The 11,128-nt window shown below is 63.4% G+C and overlaps 1 protein-coding gene across 1 annotated transcript; it reads left to right on the plus strand.

Annotated features, from left to right (window-relative positions):
• The first annotated feature begins 69 nt into the window (after nucleotides 1–69).
• TCEA3 (transcription elongation factor A3) lies at nucleotides 70–6,144 on the plus strand. The gene is made up of 14 exons (XM_068658023.1): nucleotides 70–334; nucleotides 1,753–1,815; nucleotides 1,893–1,998; nucleotides 2,107–2,272; nucleotides 2,469–2,537; nucleotides 2,691–2,759; nucleotides 2,877–2,951; nucleotides 3,135–3,212; nucleotides 3,295–3,449; nucleotides 3,989–4,045; nucleotides 4,449–4,603; nucleotides 4,968–5,114; nucleotides 5,225–5,296; nucleotides 5,590–6,144. Exons 1-14 carry the CDS (start codon nucleotides 266–268, stop codon nucleotides 5,596–5,598), a joined length of 1,290 nt encoding a protein of 429 aa, XP_068514124.1. The 5' UTR covers nucleotides 70–265; the 3' UTR covers nucleotides 5,599–6,144.
• Nucleotides 6,145–11,128: the final 4,984 nt, after the last annotated feature.

Here is an 11,128-nt window from a genome sequence, read left to right on the forward strand (position 1 = left end):
AGCTCCCGCAATCTTTGTCCTGCTCACTCCGGGCTATATTTAGCCCTCCCCCGTGCTATTTCGCCTCCCTGGCAGGAGTTTATAACTGGCCGGGACAGCCACACCTCCTTTCTGCTTTCCTCCCTTGCTTTCCTTCCTTCTCTTTTCCCCTTTTTTTTTCGCTCCCTGCTGCTCTCCGACCCGGCCGCCGCTCCCTGCCCCTGCCCCTGCCCCATGCCCAAAGCACCGGGGGCTGCCCGAGCCCGGGACCCCTCCAAGAACCAGCATGGGGCCCGCTGAGGAGCTGGTCCGGATTGCCAAGAAATTGGATAAGATGGTGGCCAGGAAGAGCACGGTAAGGCGGGCTGGGGCGCGCGTGCAATGTTTGCACACTCGTGCCAGATTTGCACACTCGTGCCAGATTTGCACACTCGTGCCAGATTTGCGCACGTGAGCAATATTTGCATGCGTGCAATATTTGCCTACGTGTGCCACATTCGCACTATTTGGGTGTGCTTGCATTTTTGGGCAGCTCGGGGCAGGGCGAGGGAGGAAAGCCACGAAGCTCCCCGACGTGGCAAGGAGAAAAAGGGGGCTCGGAAATGGCCCCCCCCAGGAGGGGCTGAGCGGGTGCTGTGCTCCCTCAGGGCACCCCCGGGTGCTGCCTCTCCATCCTTGGGGAGTTGGAGCTGGTGCCCTTGAGGGTTTTATTTTGGATTTGGGGCTGTCCCGTGCCCCCCCCTGCTCAAGGCCATGGGGACGTGGTGGTCTGGGGAGCTCGGGGGGGGGGGGGGGGGGGGACCTGTCCCAGGCTGTGGCGGTGTGGGACAAGAGGACAAATGCGGTGACAGGTGCTTGGCCCCCAGCCCGGCCACAGGCACCCAAACCAGCCCCATGCAAAGGAAAAAAAAATCCCTTGGGGGGGGGGTGGGAAAAGCCCCCCCGAGCCCAGACACAGCCCTGCCTTTTGCACGAGCGCGTGCAAATGTGCACAGGGAGGGAGGGGGCAGAGCCATGGCACTCGCAGGGGTTGGGGAGGGGGCTTCGGTGCCGGGGGGGGGCGCAGGATCTGTCCCTGCCTCCCTTTGTGCCAGCTGAGCACCCGTCCTGGCCCACTGGTTGCACGGGGGCGAGCCCAGCCCCTAAAGTTAATATTTGACCGTTTCTGGCGGACTTTGCCCCGGGGAGGTGTGGGCTTCCCAGGTGCTGCCGTTCCCCCCACCCACCCCCTATCTGGTGGCTTTTTGGGACCCTGGATCACAACCGCCCAGCCTCGGCTGAAGGGACTGATCCTGCCCGGCCTCAGGCTGTCGTTGGGGTTCCCAAACCCTCCTGATTGATGCCACTTTTGGGAAGGGGAACAGCACGGGGGGGGGGGTGTCCCCTGCGCCCAGCGGGCTGGGAGCTCCGGCCACCACGAGTGGCACGACCCCGCCGTGGGTCCCTGCACCCTTGTCCCTGTTCCTGCACCTCTAAAAATACCAGGGAGGAAAATGACCCCGCGTGGAGCCGTGCCGGGGATATATTTAGCCCTACAAGCACCGAGCACCCAAGGGCTGGGCTGCGAATCCGGAGACGTGTGGCCCCCGGTGCCTCGGGGACACTCAGGTGTCCCCAGCCCTCCCCGTTGGAGCGGGATGTTTTTTAGGGGAGCATCACTGAGGGTGTCCACGTGGCCCTGAGCGCCTGCCCCATCCCCTCTGGGGACCCCGTGGGGTGGTCCCGGGGGGGGCGCAGCTCCTCCAGGGCTCCCGTGGCCTCTCCCCGCTGTAGGAAGGGGCGCTGGATCTGCTCAAGTCGCTCACCGGCTACACCATGACCATCCAGCTGCTGCAGGTGAGGAGGGGATGTGCTGTGGGGTTTGGGGGTCCCGGGGGGGTCCCGGTGACGGCCCCGCTAACGCCTGTCCCCAGACCACGCGCATCGGGGTGGCGGTCAACTCGGTGCGCAAGCACTGCTCGGACGAAGAGGTGGTGGCCTCGGCCAAGATCCTCATCAAGAACTGGAAGCGGCTGCTGGGTGAGAGGGGCAAAATCCTCCCCAAAACCTCCCCAAAACCTCCCCAAACCCCGCACCGGGCTGTCCCGGTGTCCCCGGGCTGTGCCGTGACCTGGCCCCTTCCCGCAGAGACCCCCGCTGCCCCGAGGAAGGAGAAGGACGGCGATGGGGAGAAGGAGAAGAAGGAGAAGGAGAAGAGGCTGGATTTCCCCAGCTGTCCCAACGAAGGGGCGAACCCCCCCCCGGCCAAACACCCCAAAACCCCAGACAAGCACAAGGAGAAGCACAAGGAGCGGTACGGGGCCAGCGGGGGGGCACCAACGGGGCCAGGACCAGCTCCGACCCCCCCGGCTCCATCCCTAAGGGATTGGTTTAGCCAGGATGGAGCCCCCCTGCCCGGCTTTTTCCCATTCCCACGTGCTTTTTACCCAAACGAGGGCTGTCCCGAGGGTAACACCGACCCCAAACCGCCCCCGTCTCTCTTTCTGCAGGAAGCCCAGCACCCCCGGCACCCACCCAGCCCCCCCCAAGGGCCACCCCCCCGACTCCAACCCGCAGAGGTACCCACGGTCCTGCCCGCGCTGCTCGGGGCTCTGCGGGGCTCCACGAGGCTTTGTGGGGCTGGGGGGGTCTTTGGTGGGAAGGGGGGGTCAGGATGTCTCGCCGGGTGCTGAGCGCGTCCCCCCCCCCTTCCCCTGTGTCCTGCCCTGCAGGGAGCCCAGCAGCGGCCGCAGCCCCTCTGCATCCTCGAAGAAATCATCCCTGGATGGCAAGAAAGAGAGGTGGGGGTCCTGGGATGGGGGCACGGGGGGGGGGGGAGAGGACCCCAGCCCCTTTTGGGGCTGTGGATGGGGCTCAGGACCTGGTCCCCAAACTCCGAGCCGTGGCTGCTCCCGCAGGAGGGACTCTGCCGACTCCAGGTCCTCAGCCGCCTCCTCCTCCTCCTCCCCACAGAAGAGACCCTCGGGGGAGAGGTAAGGAGGAAGCCCCCCCCCCGGGGGGGACCTTGCCATGGGGGGATTCCTAGCCCTGGGGGGGCACAGCCACAATTTGGGGATGCTCCAACTGTGGGACACGCAGCCAGGGTGCAAGGAGAGGGCTGCGAGCCTGATCCTGCCCCATCCTTGGTGTCCCCCCCACCCCGTGCCCCCCCCCAGGAGAGCCTCCGTGGGTGCCAGCCCCTCGCCCGCCCCCGCCACCCCCCGGAGGAGCTCCAGCGACAGCAAGGAGGACAGGTAGGACCCCCCCCCCCAACACCCCCCCAGCGCTGCCACGTCCCCACAGGACCCCAACACCTTCCTGTGTGCCCCCCCCCAGGGCCAACAGCAGCAAGGCCAAGGCGGAGACGCCGCGGACCCCCAGCAGCCCCCCCTTCTCGCCCAGCGTCTGCCTCCTGCCCCCCTGCTACCTGACGGGGGACTCGGTCCGGGACAAGTGCATCGAGATGCTGACGGCCGCGCTCCGCATGGATGGTGAGAAATGGGGGGGGGTAACACAAAACTGGGGGGGTGGGGAGGGTCGTAGCCTGCTCCTCTGGGGCGAAACGGGGAGGGGAACCCTCCAAAATCGGCGCTGAGCCCCAGCCAAATTAACCCACAAAGTTATTTGGAGGGGCAGCAGGGACCCCCCCCACGTCTCCATCCCGAAGGTCCTTGGCCAAGCTGGGGTGGGTGTCCCGGGGGGCAGCCCCAGCGGGGGCAACCCTACAAAAATAAATGGGGCTCTGAGGCCTGGGGGCACCCGGGCAGCAAATTCCCCCCCCCGCCTGGCAGAAAAGCCCCGGCTGTGGCTCAAAAACCCAGGGTTTGGCCCCAAAAGGGGGTCGGTGGGGGATTTGGGTGTGGGTGTTGCAAAGGGTTTCATTGCGGGTTTCAGGTGGGGGGAAAATGATTGTTTTTGGAGAGGGGGTGGCTTGGGCGAGCAGGACGAGGTTTTGGCCGCTTTTTGGGGGGCTCCCTGGGGCACAGGGCCACCCCCACACCCCCCCCCTCTGCCTCGCCTTGTCCCCTAGATGACTACAAGGAGTTCGGCGTCAACTGCGAGAGGATGGCATCCGAGATCGAAGAGCGTATCCTTTGGGGGCTGGGGGGTCCTGGGGGGGGGCAGGGGCAGGGACAGAGGGTGGTGGGGCCACGGCCATGGGGTGTCCCTGCGCGCAGCCTGCAGAGGGAGCCCGGAGCCCACTAAAAGCTGGAGCTGAGCAGCCCCAACCCGGAGCACCCCAGGGGCAGGAGCTTTGGCACTGGGGTGCTGTGCGCCCCCCCCCCCCAAAAAAAAAAAACCCTCCTTGGGGACCTGCCTCCCTCCAGGGGGTGGGGGGCAATGGAGCCACGCTGGGCCAGCTCCAAGTCACCCCCAGCCCCAAGCTTTGGGGTCCCCCCCTGCTGCCAGGACCATTCCCGGAGACGATTCCCCCTGGTGGGGGGGGGGGACACGCAGGCGATGCTGAGGTTTCCTTGACGGGCCCCCAGATATCTTCCAGGAGCTGAAGAGCACGGACATGAAGTACCGCAACCGGGTGCGGAGCAGGATCAGCAACCTGAAGGACCCCAAAAACCCCAACCTGCGGAGGAACGTGCTGTGCGGGGCCATCCTGCCCGGCCTCATTGCTCGCATGACCGCCGAGGTGCGCAGGGGGGCAAGGGGGCCGCGGCCCCCTTGGTGCCTGAGAGCCAGCAGGGTCCTGGTTTGGTGGTGCAGGTCCCGTTATATGGCACAAATCCCCTCCCCGTCCTGCTCCTTGGTCCCCGCTCCTCCTGCCCCATGGGGTCCCCAAATGAGGTCCCCAGAGCCCCCCATAGGGCTGCAGCTCCTTGGGGATGGGTCTGGGGACGGGGGGCTTGTTCCTCCGGATGGGTTGGAGCCCAGCGAGCAGGATCAGCGCCCTGCAGGGATGGGGCGGGTGATGGACCACGGTGCTCTGCACCTGGGGCTGTGCCAGCTCGGCTGGCAGCCCCCCAGGAGGTCCTGACGTGCCCCCCCCGTGGCAGGAGATGGCCAGCGATGAGCTGAAGGAGCTGCGCAACGCCATGACCCAGGAGGCCATCCGCGAGCACCAGATGGCCAAGACGGGCGGCACCGTCACCGACCTCTTCCAGTGCGGCAAGTGCAAGAAGAAGAACTGCACCTACAACCAGGTGAGCCCCCCTGAGCACCCAGGGGACCCCCAGCTCGTAGTTTGTTTTTTTTTTTGAGGGGGGGACACACCATCAGCATCCTCTGACCCGGCCGCCCGCTCCCTCCCCAGGTGCAGACACGCAGCGCCGACGAGCCCATGACGACATTCGTGCTGTGCAACGAGTGTGGGAACCGCTGGAAGGTCTGTACGAGGCGGGGAGGGGGGGCTCTGGGTCCCCCCAGCCCTCCCCTGTCCCACCCCTGGGACCTGTGTCCCCAGCAGTATCCCTGCCCGTGCCCCCCGCCACCCCCGAGCCCCCCGTGGTGGTGCTGGTGTGGTGCCACCGCCCGGTGCTCCAGGACCCATCCAGCACCCACACCCCACGGGGACCAGGCTGACCCCAACCCAGGGGGTTCCCAGAGCCCCCCAAAACTGCCCGAGGTGGGGGCTGCCTGCGGGGTGCCCCCACCCCACGCTCGGTTTCTCTTTTGCAGTTCTGCTGACGGCGCCCGGCGGGGCTGGAGGGGACACGGTGCGGAGGGGACACGGCGATGGCACATGGGAGGTGGCAGCAGCCCCCCTGCTCCCTGTTCCACGGCACTGGGATCCCACAAGTGACCCAGTACTGGGTGGGTTTGCTGTGGAAGACCCCAGTGAATTCCAGCCCTTTGTACTGGGAGCCCACTGGGAGCACAGAAACATCCAGCAAGAAGACTGGTCCGAACTGGGCTGCGGAAGGGCTGGGAGGAGCCTGGGCTCACGTGGCTGGGGGGCAGGAGGGACGCTGCCCCATGGCTGTGGGGTTGGGAAAGGGCCAGGCTTCACCCCCAATCCCCCCGTTTCCCTCCCCTGACTGCAGGTGGCAGGGCGTGGGGGGAGATGGGGTGGGTGGCGGCGGTGCCCGGGTGCCGGTGGGATGTCACCGCGTCCCCCGCTCCGTGCCACACCGGGTGCCCGGCCGGTGTCCCCGGGGAAAAGGAAGGGACGGGGGGAGAGGAGTGGGGAGAAACCCTCCAGCTACAGCAATAAAGGCCTGAACTGACTCTGCAGCAAGGGCAGCTTTCTGGAGGGGGCTCGGTGCCTCAGTTTCCCCAAAAGAATTTGTGAGTTTGCCCCCAGGCAGAGCTCAAGGCAGCTCGCACCCAGATTTGGGTGCCCACGGCCCCATCTCCAGGATCCTGCTAGCCCCAGAAGGGTCAGCCAGCTCCAGCCCCTGGGAAAACACCTCGGGCTTTGGCACTCATTAGCATGCAGAAATCATTAATAAGCCTCCGAGGCAATTAGTTACACTTGCAAAGCGTGGCTGCAATTAAGGCACTCGCAGGATTGAGGTGGGCGAATAAAACAGCGGGACGGTGCGGTGACCGGCACAGGGAGCACCGGGGCCACTGCGGGTGGAAACAGAGTTGGATTTGGTGGAAACAGAGTTGGATTTGGGGGAAACGGATTTGGATTCGGGGAAATGGATTTGGATTTAGGGAAAATGGGGGATTTGCCCCCATTTTTTTGCAGTCCAGGATTTGTGTTCCCCTAAGATGGCCACAAAGACAGGGCTGGTGCTGAGCTGGGGGCTGTCGTGGTGCCGTTCGCTCCTGGCTGGATCCTTCGTGCCGGATCCGTCCCCGTTCCTCCTGGTGCTTTACCTCTGGGCATTGCCTCGGCCCCAAAGCTGCCTGAGCAATACCGGAGGGAGCCTGGCCCCAGATTAATTCCCAAGAGGCTGATGGAGCCCTGGCACCCACCTGCGTCCGTCTGTCCTGCAGGGACGTGACCGAGCGTCCCGGCAGCGCCTTGGAGGGGGGGGGGGGACACAGGCAAAGGATTTATTGCGAGGGCTCTGCTCGAAATTCCCGTTTGGAGGCACGAAGTGGGCTGTAAATAACCCCCGGGCAGCTGCTCGGCCCCTGGGGAGCCGGGTGCTTTGCGAAGTGGAGCAGGGCCAGCTGAGAGCACGGGGACCCGCGGCGCGCAGGGGGGAGATGGGGACAGGGCTGGGGGTCACTGGGGCTCTGGGGGGTGTTGGGGGGCGGTCACTGGGGCAAGGGACAGTGGGGGTCCCTCTGGCTGCCTGCAGGGTTGCAAAGGGCTCTGGGTGGCTCCTGGGGACAGTCCCCAGGGCCGAGCCTCCGACCTGAGCCGGGGGATGCTGCAAGCACCTGGGTGTGCTGGAAAAAACCTGGTGCCCCAAGTGCTGCTCCCCACACCCATGGCATTTGGGATCTTGGTGAGCCCAGGCAGGGTCCGTGTCACCCACTGAGCCCCCTTAGGGCCATGAGGTGACATCCCTGGGGCTTCCCCCTCTGCCCCCCACATCCCCCAGCCTGCTCAGGAGGGGAGAGAAACCCCACAGCTCTGGGGGGGACGGGCGCTTCTCTTGCATTTTTATCGGGGCTTGAGGGCTGCAGCCACAGCTTCAGGCACCAACTGCTTGTGTTTGCCCTGCCCTGCCCAGCTCACATTTTGGGACACATCCGAGGGGAGCCAAAAACGCATCACATCCCCCCCAGGGCTGTACCAGCACGATGGGCACTGAGATCCCCGGAGACCAGCACGGCTCCGGAGACGCACCGCTGCAGCACATCCCGGCGGCGATGCTGCCCTTCTCCCCCGCATTTTTTCCAGCCTTGACAAAAAGAAAAAAGGGAAAGGAAAAAAAAAAAAAAAAAAAATCAGTGCTGGCGGTTTCCATGACAACCCCATCCCCGGTCCTCGCGCCCGGTGGGTGCCCAGCCGCAGGGCTGGAGCAGAGAGGTGGGGAAATCTCGCACAGGGCTTGCAGCGCACCCGGGTTTCTTGGAAACGGGTCGGAGAGGCTGGGGATGAGTCGTGTCTGGGTGCCCCTGCTCCTCCGGGAACGTCCCCGCCACCCCCTTCTCCCCATTTTGGCTTTTTGTCCCCTCCCCAGATGTTTTTCTGGAGAGGTCGTGCTGCGATTTGCAGCTTTGGGGCTCGGGGTGGCCATCAGACACACGGGGTGAGTTAAGGCACCGCTGGGGTTTCGGTGCGGGGTGAGGACCTGGGGGCTGGCACCCAGTGAGGGGGGACAGCTCAGGAGCCTTGGCATGGCTGGAAACCCCCTGATGTTCACCCACAGCTCCATCAGCATTTCCTCTCTCCTTTAAGGTCCAGAGGCTTTTCCCCACGGGTACCCACAGACGTGCCCCATCCCCGTGCCGAGCAGCTTCCTCATCAAGCCGAGGGATCGATCTGTAATTACGCACCCAGCACAGGTGCTGGCTGCCTCGCCAGCTCTCCGAAGCCACATGCAATATTTATCTGCACGGCCTCGCTGCTTGGCTGCTGTCAGGAGAAGGGATTTGTCTCCCTGGGGAGAAGCGCGCCGCTCCTGCCTTGGCGTCCCCAGGGGGATGCTCGGCGGTGCGGGGACCGCGTGTGCAGGGTGGGGACAGCCCAGCTTGCAGCTGCTCGGGTGAGGAGAGGTTTATTTTTGCTTTAATTGCACCCAAAGCTCTGTTTTCTCCAGCACAAGGTGCCTGCTGCCTGCGCTCTGGGTTTGGGGAGCGGGGATTTGGCCTCGGTGGGGCTGGACCCATGGGACTGGGGTGTTGGAGGTGCAGCAGGTCCCTAAATACCTGCCAGAGGGACACGGTGCAGTCACAAAGGACTTCCCAGGCACTGAAAAAATGCACAAATATGCATAAAGCAGGAAAAAAAATAAATCACTGAGCCTCTCAGTGCCTGCTCCAGCGCTGGGCTGTGATGCAAGATGAGCAATTTCCCTTCTCCTTCATTGTTCTGCGCTGATTTTAGTGAATCAGCTGCTCCGCAGCAGCTCCAAGAACAACACCGTGATCACCCAAAGCAGCCCTGCTGGAGAGGCTCCACACCCCCGACCCCATTTTCTCCCCATTGCACGGCCCCCACCGCCCCAGCCAGGCGAGGGCAAAAGCAAAGCTCAGCCCCCAAAACCCCAAAGGTCTCCGCTTCCACCACCCAACCTCTGTGCTCAGCCTGGGGCTGGGTGCCCCAGCCCAAACCCACGGAGCAAAGCCACTGACAGGGGCTGGAGGGCGTTTCTTCTTCTTCTTTTTTTATTTTTATTGAAAAATGTAGGAAAAAACACTCACTCTGTCACCTGCAACCTTTACAATCCAGCAGAGGGAAATGGTTCGTTGAGCTGCAGGGATGCAGTGCCCTAAAATCACCCCCTGCCTCTCCCCAGGCCTTTCGGTGATTAAATGCATCAGCGGAGACTGAACTGGACCCAAACCTTTGCTTCTAGGATGAAACAAGCTGCATGGAAAATTACAGGATGTGACTTTTCCCGAAGACAACTCGGTGCCCTGTTATTTCCTAGCCAAGGTTTGCTGAGTCTGCAGAGCGCTTTGATCTCAGCCTTCCTAAAATCACAGCTCTCGGCAGGGATATTTTTTTCCCCTCCTTCAGCTGAAGAGGCAGAGGAGGAGGAACCGAGCAGCGAGCCCCAGGAACAACCCCCAAAAAAAAAAAACACGCCCTGGAAATGAGCTGCTCCGCGTTCCCTCCGCAGCCACGCGCTCTTCCCTCCTGGGACCAGGGGGACGGAGGCGGTGGTGATGGAAACCGCTCTCGCTTCGGGTCCGTGGTCGTGCACGGGGGCTGTTTGTCCTGCAGGACCAGGACCAGCTTGTGCCCCTCTCCACATCCCAGCAGCAAGGAGAGAAACACCCCAAGAAATTAAGCAGATGCCCCTCGCTCTCCCCAGACAGCTCAGTCCCCATCCCTGCACTCCCCGCACCAGTGAAACGACCTAAATAACAACGGCAAAAACAAGCCCGTGGTGGCTTCTTCGCCTGACACTTGTTTTCCTCCCTGCCAGGAGCTCTCAGGCACTTGGCAATTACGAGCGGCAGATTAATCTTTAGTGATCTAATGAAGTGCCACGCGGCTCCCAGGAAGAGCAGGGGCTGGATGTGCTCTGAATTAGTGCCGTTTGCCCGGGGCCAGGCGCCGACTCCTGGGGCAGGAGCGGGGCAGAGGGGATGGAGCAGGGGCTGGGAGCACGCCCCGAGGTTCCCATGCCCTGGTGCGCTGCGTCCCACCTGTCTGATAGCTCAGGGTTTGTGCTGCAGAAGGGAAATTATATTTGCACATTTTCCAGCCTGGTTTGCTCATCTCCAACATCCCCAGAGCATCCTTGCACCATCCCAGCACCTCCTGGCCATGCACAGCACCTGTCCGACCCTCTCCTTTGGCACAAAGCGCCCCAGGGGGTCCCCACAACTCTGTGCCCCTTTCCTCCAAGGTCCGAACGAGCCCAAAAGCCACGAGCAGCTGGCACACGAGGCCGCATTCTTCCAGCAAGCTGCCTTGACTTGAGAAGTGGAAATATAAATAGCTCGTCCTGCAAGGCAGTGATTGCCCAGGAGCTGCGCCACCGCCGCCAGCCGCGCGCAGCAAAGCCATTACCCACAGCAGCCAATTTACTCCCGACTCTGGCAGGGTCAGCGACCATCAGGGAAGCAAATGCTAATTAATTGCACTCTGCAAAGCAGCCTGGCCGTGCAGGGCATGTAATTAGCGAGTTAACTGCAGCCACTGCTGCTCAGGGATTGCGGCTGAAGGGGCGGCCGGGCTCCTGGTTGCTGCGGTGGGAGGGACGCGATCCTGCTCCGCTCGTGGCACTCGATGTGTCCATGAGCATCCCTCCGGTCCCCGCTTCACCTGCTGGGGCCAGCAGCCAGCTCCACCAGGGGCTGTCCCCTGAGTCCTCTGCCCATCCGCTTGGCATTTCCTGGGGGCAGCAGAGCTGCCCTTAGCATAAAAAATCCCGGGGAAGGGAGCTGCTGAGCCCCAAGGTCCCTGGAGGAATCGCGTGCTGATGCCCTCACATCGCTGCCGCTGCAGTGACTCATCCCGGCCCTCCGAGGATGCGCTTGGATACAGAGGGAAGGAGGGGAATGAGGCGAGAGAAAAATTGCTCTGCTCATAAGGTATCTTGGCTACGGCAAGGGGAAAACGTCCCTTTGCCACCCGCCCACAGCTCCAGCCTCAAGGCCACAGCGCTGCCGTGCCACGAATTCGGGGGGGCTG

This window comes from Anas acuta, chromosome 21, assembly GCF_963932015.1.
Source record: "Anas acuta chromosome 21, bAnaAcu1.1, whole genome shotgun sequence".
Classification (NCBI taxonomy): domain Eukaryota; kingdom Metazoa; phylum Chordata; class Aves; order Anseriformes; family Anatidae; genus Anas; species Anas acuta.